The 23,603-nt window shown below is 38.0% G+C and overlaps 1 protein-coding gene across 7 annotated transcripts in view; it reads left to right on the top strand.

The window, feature by feature from the left end:
- Positions 1-23,603, top strand: part of GREB1L (GREB1 like retinoic acid receptor coactivator) — a 143,513-nt gene that overhangs the window by 92,456 nt on the left and 27,454 nt on the right. For 6 of the 7 annotated variants that reach the window (XM_086740698.1, XM_086740701.1, XM_086740702.1 and 3 more), the window contains 12 exons: positions 439-561; positions 4,008-4,142; positions 6,041-6,178; positions 6,516-6,635; positions 8,338-8,475; positions 10,236-10,421; positions 15,181-15,507; positions 16,359-16,487; positions 17,075-17,209; positions 19,819-20,016; positions 21,330-21,510; positions 22,841-23,033. In XM_086740698.1, the coding sequence (XP_086596824.1) occupies positions 439-561; positions 4,008-4,142; positions 6,041-6,178; positions 6,516-6,635; positions 8,338-8,475; positions 10,236-10,421; positions 15,181-15,507; positions 16,359-16,487; positions 17,075-17,209; positions 19,819-20,016; positions 21,330-21,510; positions 22,841-23,033 (2,003 nt within the window). The remainder of the gene's footprint in view (positions 1-438; positions 562-4,007; positions 4,143-6,040; positions 6,179-6,515; positions 6,636-8,337; positions 8,476-10,235; positions 10,422-15,180; positions 15,508-16,358; positions 16,488-17,074; positions 17,210-19,818; positions 20,017-21,329; positions 21,511-22,840; positions 23,034-23,603) is intronic. The other variant, XM_086740704.1, reaches the window with a different exon arrangement.

Consider the following 23,603-nt stretch of genomic DNA (forward strand, 5'->3'; position numbering starts at 1 on the left):
GCTGAGATCTCCCTGAAGGTTTTGTGAAGGCATACTAAGAATCTGGGTTTCAGCACAATTTCTCCTTTTTAAAGGGCAACATATGATGGTTTGTATAAAGGTTGTGCCACAGAAGTCGCCGAGTGTTTCCTGGGATATGTCCAGTACCTTCAGATCTCTTGGAAGCTGCGAACTGAGGGCTCTTGCCATTTTGCAGCATCTGGTCTGTATTTGCTTGGCCCTCTGAGTGGCCCCCAGGGAGGTTTTCTTAATTAGAAGACAAAGTTGACTAAACTGTGAGAGCTGTATTTTTTGTTGAATGCTGCCATTTGCTGCTGTTTGTTGTACGTGCTGTATGTATGCTTTTAACATTTTGTCACCTTTTGCCACTGTGTTGCTGAACTTTCGCTACTGGAAGGCAAGCTTTGTTAATACGTACTGTAGCTGCTTCGTTTGCAGAATGTAGAAGCAGGCAATCATCTGCTGCTAGCCTCTCTGCTAAACCAAATTCTTCGGTGTCACCGTCCACGACCCCAGAGGGTGGATCAGCTAATGGATACAAATCAGGGTTCACTCAGACAGGTAGGAGCTGGAAGTGCTGTAAAGATAACCATTGGGGGTGGTAAGTTGCCTCAGATATTGTTGGTTCAGGGATGCTGTAAACAACTGGGTACTTACCTTAAGCCATGTATAGATTGCAGTGGGCAGGATGCCTTTCAAAATTTGCTTTGAAAGATTAAGACCCAGGTGATGCTGAAGGTTAGCTTAGTCCTCATAAGAACAGTCAATTAAAGAGTATTAAAAGATCTTTTGATTAGTTTATTTGATTCTGTATCTCCCTTTATTTGTTTCATTTAATTTTTTGTGGATCTCGAAAAACTTGAATTACACATTTATAGGGGGGTGTTTACTTAGTATATAGCCTAGGTTATTTGTCTTAAAAAGGAAAATAATCTCCTTTTGGGGTTAGGGGACCAACTTTTATTTATTTGCTTGCTTATTTATTTATTTCAATTTTATTTCACACAAGGATGTACTTAGAATAGCAGTTTCCCCATACACATGCAGTGGTTTTGTGTTATGTGAGCTAGCACGCATCTCATAACTGTTCTAGAAAGCTATTAATGGCATACTTAAACAAGGAGAAACTGTGAAATCAAATGGACATTGCCTGACAAAGAAGCAGTGTCTTAAATTTATCTATCTATTTATTTATTTATTTATTGCAAATAGCCAAAGTGCTTTTCTTTGAGCTTTTTTTCTCATTGCTTTATTGCAGCTTCATCTATACTGTTACATGTTTTTTTTGTCTGTTTGTGCTATTTCTTGAAAAATTAAAAGCAGGAGAAAACTTTCTGTTAGTTATTGCAATTGGTTGATGTGTATGTAGCAGAACATATATTTCTCTAGAGGAGTATGAAATGCAGATGAAAAAACGAGAACATTTAGATACTTCTTCCACTTACAGAGCATGTTAAAAACGAATAATAAACTAAAACTGAACATACACATTCTTATGAAATTATAATCACTGATCAGTATGTTCAGAGACACTTTCCCCAGCTGATCACCCTGTCTCTGTTTAGGAAGCTGTATGCTTTAGGCTTTGGTGAAAATTAAATCAGAATGTTGTTTAAACATCTGCATTTCATTGCATGATCCCTTGGCTTCCAGATTCTGGCATGAGAACTGTTCAGATGCATGAGAGCCTATTTATGTGAAACAACAAATGATCCAATATTTACACAGCTTTGTCTTCTATTGTACCTGCCAAGTTAATAGATACACCTTTTATATACTGCTTTCTCCTTATCACTCGCTGCGATTTTCAGTCTGCTTGGTGTTTCTGTGTGTCACTGTTTGTACTCTTAGGTCACAGTTGTCAGAACCTTTTCATCTCCTTCTACTGTTATCTTCTACTGAAGATAATGCCACATACATACATATGAATCCCCTGTGACCAGGAGAAGGGGGGAGGGAACCTTTTTTGGTGGTGTGAATTCTGACGTGTGTTGTCTATGATGGAGGTCTGACTTCCCTCCTAGGCTCTGCATAGCTATTTGTACTTTGAGTAGAATTCTCAGTTATTTTAAAACAGGAGTACTTGTGAGCAACTTACTTTCTGAAATTGTTTCTAGTTTATTGTCAACTCATACCCATTTTTTACCTTTAAAGTTGTGTAAATAGATGTTTTCTGCCCTTGTAAGTGAGCAGTTCAGTCTTTTAGAAGACACCTGCAGGTAGACAGTTATGGGCACACACAGTGTACTGCACAGAAATGGTAATTTCATGATAGAAATTAGAGCTCAAGAGAATTTTGAAATACCATAGTTAAAGTTGACAGTACAGTGTGGCCATGACATACAGTCAGGTGTGGAGTCCCCCTTTCAAAACAGTGTGGGAAGATGCAATTCTGTTGCAGAGGAGAGGCGACTGGCAATATAAAAATGGCTGAAACGTTGAACAGTATCAAAAATTCATTTTTAGGCAGACACATGAGAGAGAAAACTTCAGGTGTTAAAAGGATGTTAAGTGACTAGAAACAGGGTTTTACAGTAGAAAGATGAACAATTGTAATAACTGGTAGTACTACAAGTTCGACTTAGGTACCAGCGTGATGTTTAAACATATACCAGCCACATCTACATTCACAGATAAAATTTCAAGAGAATGTATTAGAAGTAGAGAGAAGAAAAAAACCCCAAAGCTTCTGGATAGTTTAGTCTGAGAAATGCTTTAACACTACATATGCTACATGGTATCTAATGAGAGACCAGCGTTTTCCTCTAAGGCCCCTGACCTGGTGGTCTATTTTGTTAACCATTCAGCATATTTCCGGTGAACGTGAACAAGATTTTCTGGTGAAGTAGCAGCAGTGGAGGCTTCTGAGTTCATTCCTCACCCGAGTTGCTCCGTCTGGCAAAGCAGACTCTCCTCCCCACCCTCCTTCACCAAATGGTGTGTGGCCTGAGGGTGAATCCATTTGGCAGACCAAGTTGGTCTTTGCCTTCTGTTTTCTTTCCTTGGCTGTTTTCCTAGGACATCTGTAGGTGAACTTAACCTGGTTTGCCTATGTGTTGCAAACTACTTTCTGGACAGATGCTGAGTTAATATTCTTTCATCTCAGTTACAAGAATTTGGGTTTCTCTGTGTGTCGGCATCTGAATGTCGAATTTTCTTGAGGTAAATTGCAGATATTAAATGCCTCATGTTAATGTAGGGGCCTACATGCTGAGAGGTTTGGAATCAGTTCTGATTTACAGTTTTATACTGGGCAAGTGTTAGAATTCATTTGTTCTTCATTTTATCCATCTATAAAATAGTGCTAATGTATTTCAGCCTTGGTAAAGTGCTCTAAGTTGTTGTTGTTTGTTAATTTATGTGAAGAGTTTGGGCTCAGATACCCTTCATTTCTTACCCAGATTTATAAATGCACACACACTTTTCATGGCTTCACAGACAGCAGTGGTGTGAGGAGGTTATGTACTGAGTATTTTTTTCTGCCCTAAGTCAAGCTCAGCTGTGTCTGACAGAGGTTCAATAACTTGTTCTTGAAAATCTCAGGTGATGGAGATTCCATAGCCTTTTTAGGCAACTCATTTCAGTGCTTATTCCTTACGCTTGCTGGAGGCGAGACATGGAAGCTCTTTGCCTTAGCTTTCTCATCTGTAAAATGGTATAGCTGTGTTTACTTGTCTGTCCCACAGGGATATTTTTGAGGAGCAATGAGATAGTCCTTTCTACAGTTAAAATATGTTTCATGTGTATGTGAATACAAAATATTGTGAAAGAGATCAATCAGTAGATTATGAGATTATATAGAAATGCCCAGTTAAATATTTGTTACTGCTCCTGAAAGATACTTATACACGTTGATTTCTTAGGAGTGTAAAAAAATGGTTTGTATTATAGGCAGAGATGAATTTAGGTAAATGTGTTATGACTGTTTGTGTATGCACATACATATATATATATATATATATATAAAATTTTTAATCATTACTTAATTAAACAACTTATTTTCTCAGACTCTTCAGTATTCAGTCCAGCAAAATCATCTTCTGCTGTTAACTTGAGTGGAACTCAAGACCCATCCCGGAACAAGAACATTGTGAAACCTCTGGCTCTGTCAGTACAGCTTGTAGGAAAGGCGTTTGCTGCAGGTATGGCTTTGCTTTCCAGGATAGCTGAAAGCCAAGAGAATTACCAGCTTAACAGCCAAGAAATAATGGAGTCAACTTTTTGATGGAAAAAGGAAAGGAAAACATTCAGTAGCGTTTTGCAAAACTTTCATATTCTTGCAGTCCTCTGCACAGAAAATTTTCCATGGCCATTACTGTCCCCAGTCTGAGCCACACCTTGGCTTTCAGATTTGACATTCTGGTAGAAGTGCATGTCATATTCCTCTTTGCACTTTCTAAGATATCAAAGACAGCATAAAAGTCACTTCTTGATATAACACTAATTCTCGCCTGAGTAACTGAGAGTTACGTTTTGTTCTGTATTTGTAACAGGTATAGTACCTCCAGTTACATTTAATGGAATTTAGTCTCATTTAAAGGAGTTTTGATATCTGTGCTTTTTTAATTATTTGTTTCTATATTGTGTGTTCAATAAATTAAAACCCTCAACTGTGGCATCTAAATCCCTCACTGATACTTTGTTGTGATATTCTGATTGTTTGTTGATTTAGCTGGTTAGTCCTTTAAGCAATAAAAAAAGAATTATACTTATTACAGGGAAATATGCTTGAATTAAAAAAAAAATTTATTTGGTTTATGTATGCACATGAACATTACGTTTTATTAATTATGTATTGTATCTGCTATTTTATGCAATGTATAGTTATGTATACATAATATTATTATGTTGTATTTAATGAATAATTAGCAGTTCTTTGTGTAAAATACCCTTTTCCCTTCCATACTTGTATAAGAAAGAGAATTTATCATGCACTGAAATTACTTCCCACCATTTCAACCACTTCTGTAACTGACCCACATCCACTGTATCTGTCCATACCAAATCGTTGTACAAATGGGGAGCTTACAATGTGCAAGTGATGTTGCTCAAATTTTGCTAATTGGCAACCTGAGAATCTTGTACCTGAATTTATTTGAGTGACTGTGGCTGGAGAGTTCCACGTTACTTTGTTTTAAGACAAACACCCTCATCTCAAACCCTTTCTGTTGCAGCTGACATCAGCAACCTGCTGCACCATCTCCTGCTGTTGCTCCTGGAATATGTTCCTGGGAGCTAAATCCTTGTGGAGCCAGCAGATATGGCAAGGAGCTGTATTCCCCACGGGGCTCCATGTCTGCTCTATGCAGTTTATGCCATTTGTTTTTCTCCTGCAAAAATTAGGCTTTGAAAAAGAACAAGGAGGAGCTCAGAAATGTGAGGATGACTTCTTGTGATCCTCTGTTGTTGTAGTTTCATTTCATGATCTGGATATAATGGGTCCTGCCAGGATGTCAGGCTTGCTGGGACTGGAGGATTGTCTTAGGCAGACGTAGCAAAATTAAAGATGATTTGCCTCAGTAATGCTCAGACCATGTACTTTACAGAAAACTGCCCTGTCTTCCCTGGCCAGTTTCCTTTGCTAAGACTTTAGATGAGAACACTGTAGTGAATTACTGTGTATGGCACATGGGTGACTGGGGGGAAAATATATAAATGCACTGAAATAGCATAGAAATTTTTACAAACTGAATTAGTTATATGCATTTTTAAAATTTTTCAGAGTCTAAAAAAATGTGTCACAAACCGCCCTATATTTTTTTTATATTTGTAATTTCCTATTTTATTTTGGTGGGGTTTGTTTTCTATTTTTTCTTCCACCTATCCTCCCCACACTGAAATGGAGATCCCATTTCAAGGTTGGGATTTTGCAGCTTGTGCCCCAATTATTCTCTGCCAAGTACACTTCATGCTTTCCCTCGAGTGTATTTCTTTCAGTCATGCATCTTGCCCTGTTCTTTTGTGTCTGCACGTGGCTGTATTATTTTGTTTGTTTTTAAGATTGGCTCAAGCCACACGCTCTGTATTTTATTATACTCAGCTCCTCTTTCACTGCGTGCCACTGATGTTGCTAATGGAAATGCTAATGGAGGAAGAAATAATGTATTGAGTTCTACAGTCTCTCGGCCAATGCCTCACTCGACATCTCCAAGCCCTGGCTGTGCAGCTGGTGACCAAGGTAAAGAAAATATCTCTGTTCTTTTATTTTAAGCTGCACTGGCTGTTGAGCCTGAAATTCATGATTTTGTTTTACTTCCCATCATAGCTGCTTCTGCAATTCAGTCTTTACAGAGCCGTTTGGTTTTTGGCGTGACCATTAATGATAATGCTGTACTTTTTAACACAGGTAACAACATTTTTCACATCATAGTCTGACTTCATGTCGATCTAGATGTAAACCTGTGGCACTGAGTCGCATGACACCAGCTCAACACCAATGTGAAATGGAAATGTGGGCTGGAATGTGGTCATGTGGGAGGATGGAGTTTAGAATTAGTTTTTATTTTCCTTCTCAGCATCAATGTCCAGTTCTGGACCACCAAAGAAACGTCACCGAGGATGGTCTCCTGGGTCCCCAGTCCCTCCTGCTGGTTTAGCGGTACCTGTCCCTACAATTCGGCCTTCGACAAGAACAGGTAAAACTTGAATAATACGGAGATGTCATTTGTAAAAAGCTGTACTCAGCCAGACCAGTAGCTCTGTGCTGCTTCTCTTTAAGTGTGGCACAGAAAACTTAACTGAGCTTGTTGAAGTAGTTAAGGACACCAGTGAGAGTTTTTCAGATGCCCCAGAAAAGCACACGTGATTGTCTGGGCCTTGTTGCTATAATCTAAGATGGGACACAAGAAGAGTGAAATTACACGGGGAGAGAGAGGAAAGGAAGATGTGAATAATATTAATAAAAATCCAAAGCTATCTAAGTCCTTCAAATGTAACTCAGTTCTTCTAAAATTGTGCAAGTGTAGGGATATTTGAACATATTTGAAGGATTTCCATTAGCCTTCACCTTGAATATGTGTCTCAGTCTGGTGTGGCATGCTGCAGAAAACGTACACTCCGTTCCTGCACAAGAAAAAATACTTTATATAATTTTGGCCTAGCAAAGAACGTTGACATCCACTAGGTCATGTTTAGTTGTAAGCGTGCGTGGGAAAAGCTGTGGAAGGAATAGGTTACACCATGATATGAAATAGGATTAATTATGAGTATGTGTGAATACTCATCAATATCCATGTAGGTATCTCTGTATATGTAACTGTTAATAAACTATTCACTATTTAAGCACTTTTCAGTTGTGGGTTTCAGCATACTTTGTAAAGCGGAATAAACAGTTACTTATTCCTGTCTCTATAGAGTGAGAGAATAAACACAGAAGGAAGAAAAAAAGCCATTTTTCAACATGCACAGTGTGTTTTTAACTCTACTTTGGAGGACTTGATTTCGAAATATTTTGGAATTAATTTTCAGAAGTATTCGTCGTAGGAGGAAGAATTACGTAGTTGTGCAGGCCTGCCTACTTGAGCACCTCGAATCAGTCGCAGCTTTTGTAGGTTTCTAGCTTCAGAGGCTTGCTGAAGATACATGATATAAGGCAGTTTCCCCCTTTTTGTTGATTTTTTTTTCTCTACCAATCTACTACTTCTGCTGTGTACTCCATTTTCCTTGAATCTTTCTATTGAATAAACAATTTCTATTGCTAAGACACATGCCTTCATTCTTGCTGCCTTTGATGCTTTTCTGTTGATGGTTTTGTTTGAAAAATCAGTTATAAACCACCAAATGAAGCCTGAGAAACTTCTGAAGCAGACCTCACACTGAAATCTGATGACACACTACAAAATTCTTGCACTTTATTTCTTTTTACTTGTGAAAACTGCTGTTGCTCTTTCATGAGTAAAGCTTAATTTTTATCCTTGCAGTAACTGTCTAATGACAGCTTTGAGATTTTGGCCTGTGTTTGTTTTTCTTATCTACATATATTCTAGGTCAGAAGTCAGAGCAGTCTCTTCCCTTGTATTGAGAGGTAACCTCTGTGTTAGAGGTGGCCTTTTGGCTTAGTACTTGGCTTTGTTTAAAGATGCATATTCAAACCTGTGTTTTCCTCCCTCATTCGCACCAACAATACCGTGGTCAGAAAAAGTTTTATTTTAGGGTTGGGGCTACAGGAGGATATAGGCTCTGAATTTAAATTACTTAAAACTACAGCAGGAAATGCAGAGATCTTTTGAATTTTATTACAGTTAGTGATCTGCAGTAATTTTTTTTTATTTGTTCATACGGCCAAATCACAGTATGAGACTTTTAGTAATGGAAGCTTCTTTTCTCTTTATTTTATAGAGCCTCTTTTGTCAGTCCCAGTTCCTCAATCCGTGTTAACTGGAATTTTACAGCCTCAACCCATCCCAGCAGGGGAGACTGTAATAGTTCCTGAAAACCTGTTGAATAACTCAGGAGTCAGACCAGTGATTCTGATAGGTAAGTCTTACACTGGGGAATCAAATGCTGCATTTTGAACAAATACATGCTCCCCTAGGAGAAAGAGTTTTTAAAATTTCTTTTTGTTGGTTCTGGCATTCAGTACAATATGAAGTCAGTTTATCATGGATAGTTTGCTTTAGTTGCTCAACATTTAAAATTGGAAGTTAGACGATTTTGGGAGAACTTGATTTGCAAATGGGTCACAACTAGGTCAAATTTATACAAAGCTTCTGGCCAAATAGAAGTTTTGTACAAATAAGATTTTTATAAAATCCAAGAATAGAAATATTTCTATGTAATGGAAATAACTTTTCAGTGTAAACAACTTACAAAACAAGCAAATATTTCCTGCAGCATTTATAGTCCAGGTCTTAAAGCCCAGGGATTCTGCATGAGAACCAGAAAATTGATTTGAACTGACTAATTGGAAGTAAATCATACCAACTTTTTTGTCTTTTATAGTCCATATTTCTTGTAAGCAACTGAGATAACAGATCTGGCTTTTAAAAACCTTCAGCTGTAGAAAGTATCTTGTTAAGCCTTAGAAAGACATTGCTTTTACTTTAAAATTATAACTCATAATGGAAATATCCCTTTCAACCTGAGCTATTTGGGCATACTGTATAACAAAAGATGAGTCAGCTAGTACTGCCAAAATTTTGATGAGTGATTTTTTTTTACTCTAAATTTCTTCTCAGTCCAGCATAGTACAGATGGTTATATAAAATAGGTTCAGTATTAACAGAACATGCCCTGTCAATACAATACATGGAATAATTTATCATTCATTAAGAAACACAGTTGTTCTCCAAGTCCTCACTTGCACAGATAGTCCTAATATGCACAATCCCGATACACACTAGTATATCTGTCAAGAATAGGGTTACAGTTCTTCTGGTTTGTTTTGCTTAGTGTTGTTTTCTGGAAGCCTATTCTAAAGCTCTGGCATGGTGCTCTAATGGTTTTCAGAGAAACACTTCCTTATTAAAGATGAGGGTGCCTACAGTCATCAGCTTAAGTGCAAATTGAATGCAGCCCTTAGGCTCTTGGAGGGTTGCCAGTGAAGTCCTCAGTTAGGCTAAATGTTAGTGGCCCTGAGAAACAGCGTCCTATTAATAGTACAGAACCAGATGTACCCAAATGGATGGGTTTGGCAAAGTCTGTGTGGAAATTTTTTTAAAACAAAAACATTCTCAAGGAAAAGAGGAGTTAGCCTGTGCTCATGTGCTTTACCTTTCAGAACAGCATGTTTAGTTGTTGATGTTTATTTAATCTGTTTATGAAAACACAATGGAAACATGGCAAAAAAGTGAAATCAATCACAGCAGTACCGTGGTGGTTGAATCAATGCTAATGTGACTTATGCTGCCTTTATAATGTTAAGATCAATGTACTTATGCCTCCATTGATTTTTCTTTTTTGTACACTATATTATGGAGAACCTGTATTTAAAGGTCAGGGTGAGATCCAAATAGGTAATATTCTCATTTGTATTTGGATAATTGTTATCCTACTGATATGCAGTTATTGTTAGTTTTTGCAAATCTATGTGATCATTTGTTGTAAAATACAGCAAAGGATCACTGGCTGATCTCATTTATTTTGTAAGCAATTATAATGCCAAGAAAGATCACTAATGCAGTATATTTTGCAAGGTAATACTAAGGAGAACTTTGGAAATGTATACATTATGCAAGATTTTACATAGTGTTATATTTTGTGATTTTCTGGGTTTGTTTTTGTTTCTTTTATCAAAGGTTATGGCACTTTACCTTATTTCTATGGAAATGTTGGTGATATTGTTGTAAGCCCCTTGCTGGTGAATTGCTACAAGATTCCACAGCTGGAAAACAAAGATTTGGATCTCCTGGGTTTGACCAGCAGTCAGCTACTAAGTGTGGAGAATATGATACTTTTAACCATTCAGTATCTTGTCCAACTAGGTAAGCAATTTTGTCTTAAGCACTTGTTTTTATTTGTGATTGTCCTTTTTTTCTCCCTACCTCCTTTATGTCCATTTCAGAGCTGATTTTCTGGCTGGTTTTGTGCCTGGGAGAGGTAAGTGGCTCCACCTAGTGTGCGTGACTTTGCTACTTTGCTCATCAGACTGAGGAAGTGAAGTGAATTTAAAGGCGTGTACTGCTGCTGCTCTCCATATGGGGATTGACTAGGTCACCTTTGTGAAAATGGATTTGCAATGCAGAGAACTCATTTGCTTAGGGTATCAAACCATCAGTTATCACAGCTCTTTCTAAGGACACTCGGTCTGTTTTATTCAGTTTTGTGACAAATGCCGGCAGATGTGTGATGGTCATCATTGTTTTGGTGATAGCAGCGTTTAGTGAAAACCACATTTGTTATTCAAACTAAGGCAAGTGATTCAGTGAATATCTCATTCTTGTAAGTGTTTTTGAAATGGACCCTTTGCAAGTTTAAGAGCAAACCAGCAAACCTCATTTTCTTTCTCTTATTGCAGGTCCAGGCATTTTTACCTACCTTAGACTAAATAGCAGCAGTGTTAACAGTAAAGTTTTAGAAGTTAAAGAATAATGCAGGATAGTGTTGGGAGCCTTCTCACAGAAGTCTCAGTCTTAATTTCTGTATTTGAAAAGATGCTGCATATCATAGAGGAGTGTGAAGTGACTTTCGTGAAGAGCGTACTGCTTTTTTTGTGCTGGGTTTCTGGTAGGGCATCAGTAATACATAAGGGTGTGAAATGTGCAAACATTTCAAAAGAAGCACAACTGGTGATAAACCTGTAATTTGGGGAGCAAATGTGCTCTGTGCAGGTTTCAGCCATGGGTTCTTCTACTTGGTCTTCTCCCTTGAGGCAGTACTGTTACAGACAGGAAAGAGGCCATCTTCTGTGTCATAATAGTCTCAAAGTGACCTGTTTGCTTTATTGATCATTCTCTGCCTCAGTAGTCCATTGGATGCCAAGATAGAACTGACAGAGGATTTCTTTATTTTTTAGAGGCCGAATGTTTTTCTGTTGCCTTTCTCTTGGTGGGCTTAAATTTGTTATTTGAGGTTTTCATCATTGGAAAGTTTATAGAGCCTGCATGTTAAAACCAGCTGCTTCACACAGTTCTGGATTGATCGAGGCAGCTTGCAAATTTCCTTCAGAGAAACATGTAGCCAGCTGATACAGCATTTCCAATTAAAAATAAGCTATTCATTGAAACTTACCAAGTCAGTGAACCACACTCCATGAGCAAATCCAACCTTAGATGGATGCAGTAAGTCTATACTTGCTGCAAACTAGAGGAGGCTTCATGCAAAGCTTCTGGAGCTGAGCTGAGCTCTGTCTAGTGAGCAACATGCCTTCAGCATAAAGCAGTTCCCTTATTAGCAGGTGTTTAGTTTGGCTTTTGTTCTTAGCTGTGCAGAGCTGAATAGTTTTCCATTTGGCCTTTATGTGGAGATGCATGCCAGCACTATGAGATGAAAGAGCCTAATGAGGAGAAAAGTAAAAACATTCTAGAAAGCATGGGGATCAAAAACATGTTGCTGGTTTGAATATCGCTACAAACTTAAAACTGTTGGAACTGTGACAGCTGCAGTGAACTGTAGCCTTTATCCCATTTTGTAAAATCAAGGCAGATTAACGATGATTGGAGGGCCTCCAGCTTCAAAAGTTTTTGATGAGGAGAAGAGACAAATACACACATAAATTACCAGTTTATTCATGTGAGCCTCTTTTTTTTTTCTTGAGAAGGTAGTACTAAAAATTTATTCTTTCTTCCAGAGTATATTGTGAAAGAGTAAGATAAAGGTGAAGATAAAAAAGCTGGCAGAAGAATGAAATAGATACCGAGTCTTATCTACTTTTTTCAGATCTCACCACTTGCACAAAATGTGTTTGCAGATGACTGTTATCGCGGATTGTAAGATTATTTATGAAAGTGCTCCTTCTTTGAAAAAGGATATATCTGAGAATTCCTTTCAGATTTCCTGTAAGATGATGACAATATTATTAATTGTAGGATAAAGCTGTTGTGTTTTCTGAAATCAGCTGAGCAATCTCACAACGACATTCCAAATCAAAGTGAACAAAATAAATGCATTTCTGATGCTTTCATTTTAAACCTACTATGAAGACTATACACAGTTAAAGCTGTGACTGTAAGCCATAGCATTGCTATAAATAAATTCCACTGACTGTGATAAAGGAATAAGTAAAAAAAGATCAAGAAGTATGTTTGATTTCAGTGGGTTTTTTTGCAGTCTGTCTCCTGTACGTACTCAGATTTCACATTTGTTGTCTTTGGCAGCATTCATAGTGAAGTATTCTCAAGCTTTGTTTTTATACCTCAGAATGTCCATATTTGCTGTATGGGTTACATTCTATCATTCGTAATCGTCTTGCTTTTTAGTGTTGCCTTACTGTTTCTGCAAGCACAATCTCATCCTACACAGTGCTAAGGTCCATGTTTTGGTTATTCAGCTGTAGGAGATTTCTGGACACTCTATTAACTACCTGTTGAGAATTATAAAATCATTCTCTCTTCTCTCTTGTCATGGTACATTTGAATGGCTTTGACTACATGTATGCCGTGACACCCAATGTCTGAATGCACATCCAGGTTCAAGTCAGGAACAAGCCCCTCTCTTCAGTGGAAGGGATGTTCAGACAATCAAAGCAAGAGTTTATTCCAGCAATTCTCCTGGTCTTAGATGACTGGAGGAGTAGTTCTCTGTGAGGTGTACAGTGAAGTGTGTCTACCCAGAAATTACTTAAACTGTAGGTGCTTTCAGAAATGTAACTATATTAATAAGGTCTTTTTCAGATATTAATATTTTATGGTATCAATTGTTTTGCAGTTTTGTTTTCTAAAGTCAAGTTGGTCTTTTGCATACTCATTTATGTAGAGAGGCTTCCAAATATTCCCTTTCTACTTTGACAGATTCCTGTATATGTATTTACGAAACTGTTCACAATCAAAATCCATGTCTATAATTTTGTCTTCTATCTCATCTGATATTAGTTCCATTATTTTTCTGGATAGCTGTGGAGAAAGACTGCCATGAGCCAAGTGTGGTATTAAACACTTCACTAATTTCAAAATATTTCCTTATCTCAGTGCCTTTCTGATAACTAACTTTATTTTTTAAAGCTTTGCTCTTATAAATCATCTGGATGAAATTCTGTGTGTTCTTATACAGAAATCTTTCAATTTGTACAGTTATTTTCGTTTTCTTGGATTCATTATGACCTCTGTGTCTAGAGCCCGTCTCTTAAGTAACCTCCCTCAATCAGCAAAAGTTTGCTTTTATTTCTTTTAACATATAACATCTCTTTCTTTTTTTTTTTTTTTTTTTTGGAGTGGATATGCTGTAGATAGAGTTTATTTCTGCAGGAGATTTACCTCTGTCAATAAATGTCTATTTTTCCTGTTTCAAGATCTTGAAAGATCTAGAATGTCTGATGCTTTCTTAGAAGGGAAAAGAAAATATATTTCCAAAACAGAGAAATATAAAGAGAGAATTATGCCTGTGCTGTGTTAAATTAGACTCATCAGAACTTTTCAATTTGCATAAAAAATGAAAACAGCCTTGTATTTACAAGTCTGCAGTTGCCCCACCATCATATGGTTATTAGATGGTGACACTCTCCATATGTTACTTCTCAAAAAGGCAAAATGACAACAGGTGGCAGTTTTTACAGATTATGGACTGTAGTTTATTCACCCACGCCCTGCCCTGCTTCTCACACAACCTTTCTGTTTCCTTTTTTTTCCACTGCCCATTTTGCTTGTTGGTTTTGGACATGAAAAAAAAAACCCATAAAACAAAAAACCCAGCATTTCGTATATCTCTGGTATTTGAGCCCCCCCTTTTTGTCATAGAAAAGCAACCTGCTGAAGTGTGAAGCTGTCTCCTTTGGCATGGACATGAGATCTTGGCAGTTTAAGCTATGGTTACTTCTTACTCTGTGTTCATGAATATTTTTATCTGTTCCCAGATGTCTTTGACAATGAGACAAATCTTACTGAGTAAAATGTTAATTGAAGCTGAGTTGGGATGCTAAGATAGGATAGCTTATATTTCTATTTTCCAATTCAAGTTCGCAGTACAGTTTACGAAGTCTGGGGAATGTAGATCTAAAGTTGCATATATCTCTCAACATTAGAAGCTTGAAGATTTGCTAAATTAATCTAATTTAATTAAAGTAAAAGAAGAGGTTAAACATGTTTATTTAACAAAAGTAAAAGAAGAGGTAAACATGTTTGTTTACATCCATGCTTAATTTACTAGTATACATGATAAGAAAAAAACAAAACAAAGACCACTTGACAGGCTTTGTCGTACTGCATGGCTGTGATTAGACTGTGAAGATAAGCATTTGGACTTTCTGCTATAAAAACATATGGAGGCTTCATGGTTAGTCCTTCAGTTCCAGGCAAAAGGCGCATATTTTCCTACTCCTTGTTTGTGCCATCGGTTTCTGAAGGTAAAAAAGTGAAGACTGAGATGGAATACTTCATTGTTAAAAAAAGGGAGATGGGAGAGAGCGGTTTCTAACACGAAAAGCAAGAGTATGCCATATGGGGAGATACTCACTGAGTGGCGAGCGGGTTTTGTAAATGTAAAAAATATGGGGAAGGAGCTTGTCAGATCAAGACAGGCATGTGATTATTCCTGGTTCAATAACATTTTTATATGAGATACTGTTCTTCTGTTTGTTGGTTTTCAATGTAGGTCCTGACCAGATACCCCTGAGGGAAGAATTTGAGCAGATCATGTTGAAAGCTATGCAGGAGTTCACTCTGAGAGAGCGATCCTTGCAGATGAGCGCACAGTGTATCTCTGTGTCACCAGGTCAACTCCCTTGGCTTGCTAGGTTAATCGCTAGTGTGTCCCGAGACCTTGTGCACGTGGTTGTTACCCAGAACTCACTGGCAGAGGGCATCTCGGAGACCTTGAGGTCCCTAAATGAAATGAAACATCAGCAAAAGCTACCGGATTATGTTGTTGCCATTTGTGCATCAAAGATAAGAGGAAACGAATTCTGCGTAGTAGTCCTAGGTGAGTATATTTGCAGTATGTTTCAAATACCAATGCAGTTCTGTTGTATTAATTTTCCCAAGTCATTGTTTCAGCTTTTAAATCCCTTTTGTTTGTTTTGTTCTCCTTTGTATTATTGCATTGCAACGTCACAGTTTACTATTCCTCCTTCAAGACTTGGGAGTACCGATGGCCATGAGTATCTAGAAAAATAGCTGTATGCTAGTCACTACTCCTTGAGAGGCCTGAAACTTTGTTGTTTGTGTGGTTACCTCAGAAAATATCTTGGAGTGACCCAGTGATGAAATAGTTTGTTTCTCTTTCTCTGTTTTGTGTAACAGCTGTCCTATTTCACATGGCAATATTGGACTGCTGTAAAACAGAACATGCTTTTTATCCTTTTTACCGTGTTGATTTTCAAGTTGCGCATCGGTGACTGGCTGTGGTGTTTGTGTGTGCATGAGTGTGTCTGGATGGAAGTGAATTTTGACTAGTCATCTTTCCTTTGTAAGCAGATAAATCAGTAATGTCAATTTTTTTTTTACTTTTTTCACACTAGGGATAATTACTTTTTCATATTTAACCAGAATCTTCCATTCCATATAAGGTACAAATACTTATTTTGCATATCATTTGTCACCCAAGTGTGCAAAACTACAGGCAACAGCTTGCAGAGGATATGCTAAACCAGTGTAACTAATTTTCCTGTCACTAGCAAAATAGACTTGAGACTCGTCTCCCAGTCTACTGGATAAAGGCAGTGCAGCTCCATGACTGAAGATCAGCATGCCCCACACCTCTAAGAGGAAAAGATTGTGTTGATAGTGCGCTGTATTAAAGATTGCTTTTGCTTTTTCTGCTCTCTTCTCCAGGTCAATATCAATCTAGGGCACTTGCAGAAAGCATGCTTACCACCAGTGAATTTTTAAAAGAGATCAGTTATGAGCTCATCACTGGGAAAGTTAGTTTCTTGGCATCGCATTTCAAGAATACATCTTTAGGTGAGTGATGCTAAGAAACAGAAGTTCTAGCCAAAACAGTCATTTCTTTAGGGTTGATGTGTCTTCTGTTCAGCGCTTACAGCGCACATGAATACAACTTGATCCTCTCCACCAAGGGGCATTCTTTCCTTCTCCCATTTTACGCTGTGTGTGAAGGAGTGCTCATCTCCTTCACCTGTGCAGTGCGAGTTACCCTCTGACGAAACATTTTTAACACTGTTTATACTGCTGAATGTGACAGCAGGGCACCTGTAAGTGCATGAGTCTCTTCTTGTTTGTGCTTTTAGCGCAGGTGTTAAGGTTTTATAGTGTCTGTTTCTCTGTAATCATGAGATGTCACTGCTAGCTGTAAAGGCACAGAGCTGAAATTACTCAGCTGTGGTTTCTTTTTTTTGGAATTCATTCAACTGGCAGATCGGTAAATAAAAGAGAAAAATATTATCCCTCCCTCTCTTCCCTGTATCTCCAGTCCCCTGCCCCTTTGCAGATTCAACATCAGCTGTATGAGAACATTTGTGTATGTAATGTTCTGCATCATTTGTCTCAAATAACTTCCAGATAATTTGGTGTTGCTAATTCTTATCTAGGTGATGATTTGGACAAGCTGCTGGAGAAAATGCTACAGCAGCGAGGGGAAAGTGTCATTATTCCTTTTAATGGAGATGTTAGTGAGTGTGTGTCATCTCAGGAGGCAATTGCCATGGTTTCTACGCAAGAACCAGGTAATTTTGTTACATGCAAGATGTGCAATGAGTGAGTAGTTTGTTAAATGTCAAAATGCCTGTGCCTCAGAAGAGTCTGCGGGCACAGCTGCAGTCACTGTGCCAACCTTCAAACGTTATTACTACCAGCTGAATGTAGCAATACAGCAATCTCTTAGACAGAAAGTCTCTGTAGTAACTTCAGCAACTTTTTTCCCCTATGCTTTGTAATTCTTAAGCTAAAATACGTGATGTTCTGTTCTGCACTAGGCAGAGTAGGGAAGTTGTCACTGTCAGTGACACTGTCAGTTGTCCACTGTCAGTATGGACTCATCTCACCCCTTTGTACCTAGAAGAGGAATGTAACCTTGGACTTAAGGCAGAGAGGAACTGTGTTCTCCTTCTGATCTCCTCAAGTGTTCTCCTATGTCTTAACTTTTTATATTCCTTACTTTCTGCATGTTAAACTGTAATAATATGTACTACAGACTTGTGCCTTGAGGCTTAAACTGTTAGGGAAAGAGTTTTAAGATCTTGCCTCAAAGTGCCAGGCAATGTAATCTATGATTTGCGTACTTGAGAAGTGTCTTACTCAGCACAATGTGATGAGATACTTAAGTGCAAATGATGAGCTAGAATTGCCTGTCTAAAAATGTTAACTATCATTTTCCCATCTTAGAATTCTTTATTATTCAAAGTTTTAACCATACTTTCCTTTTCATATGACAAAAATGGTAAAAGATACATTGAGCTGCTATGAACACTGAGATTCTTTTAGGTCTAGTATCAAAGCAAGATCAACCTCCAATAAAGCTTTTTCCCTGTGAAAGAAAGGTATGCTCTTGACTTACATTAGTTAGCTTAAATTAATCAGCTCAGTGTTAGATCTGAATGAAAGCAAGGTGGTTTATAGTCTCCACATGGATCAGAAGATCCAATTAGGAAGGCTGCCAGGTACCTTGTTCTGGCACCCCCAGTAGGACAAGTCTTGAGCTTCCTCACAGGATTAGTTTGAAGGGAGAATGATCTTTTGATTCTGAGTGGGTTGTGGTTTGTTTTTTTTTTTTTGTTCTTAATATGTAATGATGTGCAGCGGTGCTTTTTAGAACCTTCATGTTTTCTCAAATGATTATTCTGAGCTAGTGTCTTTAAAATGTGGCTGTACAATGATTGAAGCTACTGGGAATCTGCCTAAAAAAAAAAAAAAAAAAAAAGGAGAGGTAAGTCTCCTAAGCAGTGAGAGGGACCTTTCCCCCAAAGTAGATCTATTGAAAAGAACACTGAAGCAGGTTTGAGCAGGAGATAAGTGCACACACACACACAAACGCCTTCTGATTTTCAGGTAAATTGCAAGATTTTATGAAGTGGATTATTACTTAACAAAGCAACAGTAGTTCTTGTGCATTAAATTTGCAGTAGTTTTGGATTTTTTCTTTTGGTTTTTTTTTGTTTCTAAGAAATTTGCCCTAGGTAATTTTTACGATAAGCAGTCCATTAATCAGAATTTAATTTGTAGTAGAAAAGCTGACATAAACAAAAACTGTAATATTATTGGATTTAATTGGGTAATCTGCATGTTGAAAATACTCAGGAACTAGTGAAACATGGATTTTTTTTGCATAGAACTTACCTACTGGAAATACTGAAATATAGGAACATGCTTTTTCTTTGAGGAAACATGCATGCTCTGGTACATGTTTGTAGAGAGCAAAGCTCCAGTCCCCCCGTTCTCTGTAGCTAGCGTTATATTGACATTTATTAAGCTCATATAAATCTGAAACTAATTTTTTTTTTAAAAAAAAAAAAGAAACCTCCAAAGAAATAAATGCTCCCCCTGTACCCCCAGTAATTGAGACTGATTGCCTAGGTGTATTGCTCCTCTTCCCTTCACAGTGTATGTTACTGTCAGTCAGTGCATAGACATACAGCTCTCTCAATCATGACTTGAAGTGGGGCTCAGTACTTCAGAGCAGAGATGATGTACAAAGGAACTCCCAGCTGACCTGCTGTCCTGTTAAGAGTCTTTTTTGGCAGGATTATCAATGCAGGTCCGGTTTCCTCAGATTAATAGATCTGTTGGCTCTCATCCCATGGTGCCCTGAGCACAACCATGGCTGGTTCTCGCAGCAGGAGTGATGGAGGGAAGCTCCTGAAGGAGAACTGCAAGTGTCAGGAGAATATTAAAGTTCTGTATGTGTGTGTATGTATATATACGTATATATGCTTTTTATGTAGGTACACATGCACATCTTTTTATATATTTATATATATATATGCATGCATATTATGTATGTGTTGGTTGATTTCATGGAATGCATTTTACTATGTTGTCGTTGAGGTTTCTTTGTGCTGCACTGTTAAAACTCCTCAGAACTCTTCGGGCATTTAAAAAATGGGCAGTGCTGTACTTGAGGTCACCTGATATATCATCACATTATGATTAAAAAAAGAAAGTTGACATTTGTGATCTGGACCCAAGTCTCCAGAGTATTGAGATTTATTCTGCTGAGCGATTTTTTTTCTGATAATAGAGGGTAGGCTGTTTGGAGGGTCATGTTTATTGGGGGGGTGGGAAAGTAAACATGTTTCTTGTTGTGTTTTGTTTTCTTTTTCAAACAAACACACTCTAGATTTGGATGTTGATACCTTCCAAATTTACCAGCCACAGCTTACAGTTGCCAGAAAGCTCTTGTCCCAGGTTTGTGCTATAGCAGACAGTGGCAATCAGAGCCTGGATCTGGGCCACTTCAGCAAAGTAGACTTCATCGTTATAGTTCCCCGTTCAGAAGTCCTGGTGCAGCAGACCCTTCAACGAATTCGACAATCAGGTAAAAGGGAGGGGAGGGAAAAGAAACTGTTAAACCAAAGTATGTGATGTTATTAAATCATATCTGCTATAAATGGAGAAGTAAGTTGCTCCAGCATGTATTTTGCATGTCCAATATTAGCTCCATTAGTTGATATCATTGATGAATTCTGAATGTCTTCCTGGGCCCAAGCTGTACCATGTAAGTGTTGAAAGAAATTGCCATATTCATGCAGGTCTAAGGAATGTGTGACCTGGAGAAGCTTTCACCTGTCAAAATAGGAACGGCATGAGCAAATGCAACTGTTCCAATCTTTTATCCCCTAGAGCTGTTAGTGCCGTTTGTTCTAGGTACACATCTGTGCTGTCATACGTATTAGCACAGATGTGGGTGCAGGAAGCTCTCTTGTTAGGTAGATAAATGCCCGAGTAATACGTACACATAGGCACACATAATTACAGTGAGTTTTCTTGTCTGGAGTTCTGTATCTGACTATGGCTGGTACCAAATAATTCAAGAGGAACCAGAAAGTCTTAGTGGACAGGTGATGGAATATGTCCCCCTTGAGAACGACCTCTGTTATCCACTCTGTTAGTGACTGACACACGTCCAGAAAAGCATAAGAGTTTCTTCGTGGAGAAAATTACTAATAGATTAAGGACTGTCTGTGTAAATGCTTGGTCCTTTTTAGCTCTTGATCTCTCATATCTGGGAGTAATGAAGTCTTTAGGATAGTTGTGTATTTAGGATTTTTTTTTTTATCAACTGAACTTTTTTTTTTTCTGCCTTCAACTTTATCTAATGATACCTTGCATTTGCATTTGAAAAACATGAATATGAGCTTCTAGTGTAATGCATCTATGAGGGTACACTCAATCAGATATGATATTAGCGAGAGTCAATTTTATATAAATTCATGATTTTTGCAAAGGAAAGGTCAGGATAACTTTTTCTGACTCGAGTGGGATTAATGTATTAGCTAAATGTGGGCAAATTTGGCGTAGGATCATGGAGCATAGCCGACTGAGTGCTGCTCTGGAAAGTTTTGTGGAGGTCTGGTTTTTTTTTTTTTTCTTTTGTTTCCTTTTTGGTAGTGTGAGAAGTCTTTGAAAGTTCTTTAGGCATTTTTTTTTTTTGAGGAAATCCAGAAGCCAAGAAGAGCATTTTGGTCCCTGTTATAAGAGAAAATGCATTCAGATAGTCATCATCTTACTAGGGCGTGTCAGTGATTTGACTAAGTCCTGATATTGGCAGACAAGTGGCAACCTACCGCTGACACTTCATTTTTGGATGCACTCAAAGGAGACGATCTTTTCTTGTATTCTTTCTGACAGGTGTCCTTGTGGACTTGGGCCTAGAAGACAATGGAACGGCATATCAGAGAGCTGAGAAATACGTAGTTCGGCTAGACAATGAGATTCAAACAAAATTTGAAGTTTTCATGAGACGAGTGAAGCAGAATCCGTATACACTGTTTGTGCTGGTTCATGACAATGCCCACGTGGATTTAACAAGGTAGCTGCTTCAATATACCAAAGGAAAACCATCCTCTTGCAGTACCTTTCAGTTAGGTTTTTCAAAAGACTTACCATCTTAGACACCCAATGCTTTGTCTAAGCCTAAGGCATTTTGTGCCTCAAAATTAGAAATAATCTTTTTTGCTTGCCTATGATATTTGTTAACTAATTCTGATTCAGTTGAAGATAGGTGAGACTAGTTTCAGATTTTTTTGATCCTTAACAAGACTGTTAGTAGGGGTAAGTGCTCTGGTACTGAAGTCCAGGAAAAAGGACTGAATTTTGCATCTTGCTTTGTTTCTTTTGTCTTTCGTTGTCCTTCTGCTTCTCTTTCTCTATACACAAACCCAAACCTCTCCCATGTTCACGAGCCACGCGTGTTTTAATTCATGTTTTTATCCTTGATGATACTGTTGTTTTTAATATTAGAAGGCTTACAGACATTTAACTCTTTGCATCATTTGAAGAATGCCCAAGCTACTGTAAGAAAAGCATTTAAAAAGCAGCTGTGTTGGATTTGGCCAGCGTTAAATCTGAATACAGCAGCACATACACCCCTATGCAGAAACATTTCTTCACATTTAATCAGAACTTTAATATGGAAAAAGAATTAAGAACTAAAGCTAATTATTCTGCTTTTGTTCCATGAGTAAACTGAGGATAAAAATCTTGATGTGTTTTAGACATGGTGTGTAAGGCTATAGGATTCATTTGAATATCAGAGTTATAATAAACAAAATACTTGAAGGACAGCTGAAAATAGATAAAAGCAACATGTCTCCTGCCTTATCCTCACCATCACATATTTGTTACTATCTTTGCTGTACACTGCATTTGGAATTCCTGAATATCCTGGAGGCACAGATAATTCCAGGAGCTGAAAATCCGGGACATCAGGAGATGATCAGGTTCTTCAGCATTTTAGAAATACGTTGTTTCAGGCTGGAAAATCCACTGAATTTTGTAAAATGGCTGCTATTTCCTAACTCCACAGCTCATGCAACAGTGTTTCTCAGTGAGAGGGATTTCATCAGTTTTGGCTTATTTTTTGTTCCCTCCATCCAATGCTTTTTTTAAATTAACACACTAATTAACTTCTCACTGTCAGCAGATTTTGGTTCTTTATTTAGTTTTTCCCCCCTGCTGGCTGAGCCTACCCAGAGAGAACACTCAAATGGTTTTGGCATCGTTGACCCTTCCAAAGAGATTTTTGAGCTGTGATTCTCAATACCATGATCATTTGGAGGTTTTTTTTTTTTCAGGAAGAGAGTAATCCATTGAATCTTAGGATGTCAGTAAGGCAATTCTTTGCATTCTTATTTCTGCAGTGCCATTTCAAGTTCCCTGTCCCATGGTGAGCCTAGTCATGGTCTGGCTGATAGAGTTATTAATTGCAGGGAGGTCCTTGAAGCATTCAACCTCCTTGTTCTTCAGGTCAGCTCTTTTCCTTATGCCTTGCAAACGCAGCAGTCCAGGATCAGCTCTAGCAATGAGGTACATTGGATACAATTTGACACTGTGGTAAGTTTTTAGTTGTTAATTTTAACTCTGAATTTTAATGTGGACTTCAGATCTAACAGAATATAGCAGATGCATAAGTTAGGAGGCAGAATGTTAGGAGGGAGCTTTTTGTCTGCTGGAGTTTGTTTTTTCAGGCCTTAAATCCTGATGGTAGAGGTAGCATTGACATTTAGGCCCAGGAATTACACATTTTTCTTTGTCCAGCCATGTAACATAAGAAGTGACTTTCTACGCTGTGGACAAGGCTGTGTAGGCATGCCATACAGCTCTGGAGCTGGCTTTCCATTTTCAAGCAATCTGACTTTTGACTGCAAGTTTTATGTCACATAGACTGTCAAGTCTGTTCATTACTTTTCTGGTACTAATAAAAGTTGTGTGCTAGGTTAACAGGTTATGGTGTAGTAGGTGCCAATGCTGTGAAGAGAAGAAGGTTGGACATTCTGCACTGCTAGCTTTTTTCATCATTTCAGCCAGCTGATTCTGAGGATGTTTTGGCTAAACCTGCTTAAAAATAGCCTTTTCTCCTGTTCCTTGCTTGACGTATTTATATCAAGTTTTACTTTACTGTGT

This window comes from Chlamydotis macqueenii, chromosome 2 (genome assembly GCF_036417535.1).
Source record: "Chlamydotis macqueenii isolate bChlMac1 chromosome 2, bChlMac1.mat, whole genome shotgun sequence".
NCBI classification, from domain to species: Eukaryota; Metazoa; Chordata; class Aves; order Otidiformes; family Otididae; genus Chlamydotis; species Chlamydotis macqueenii.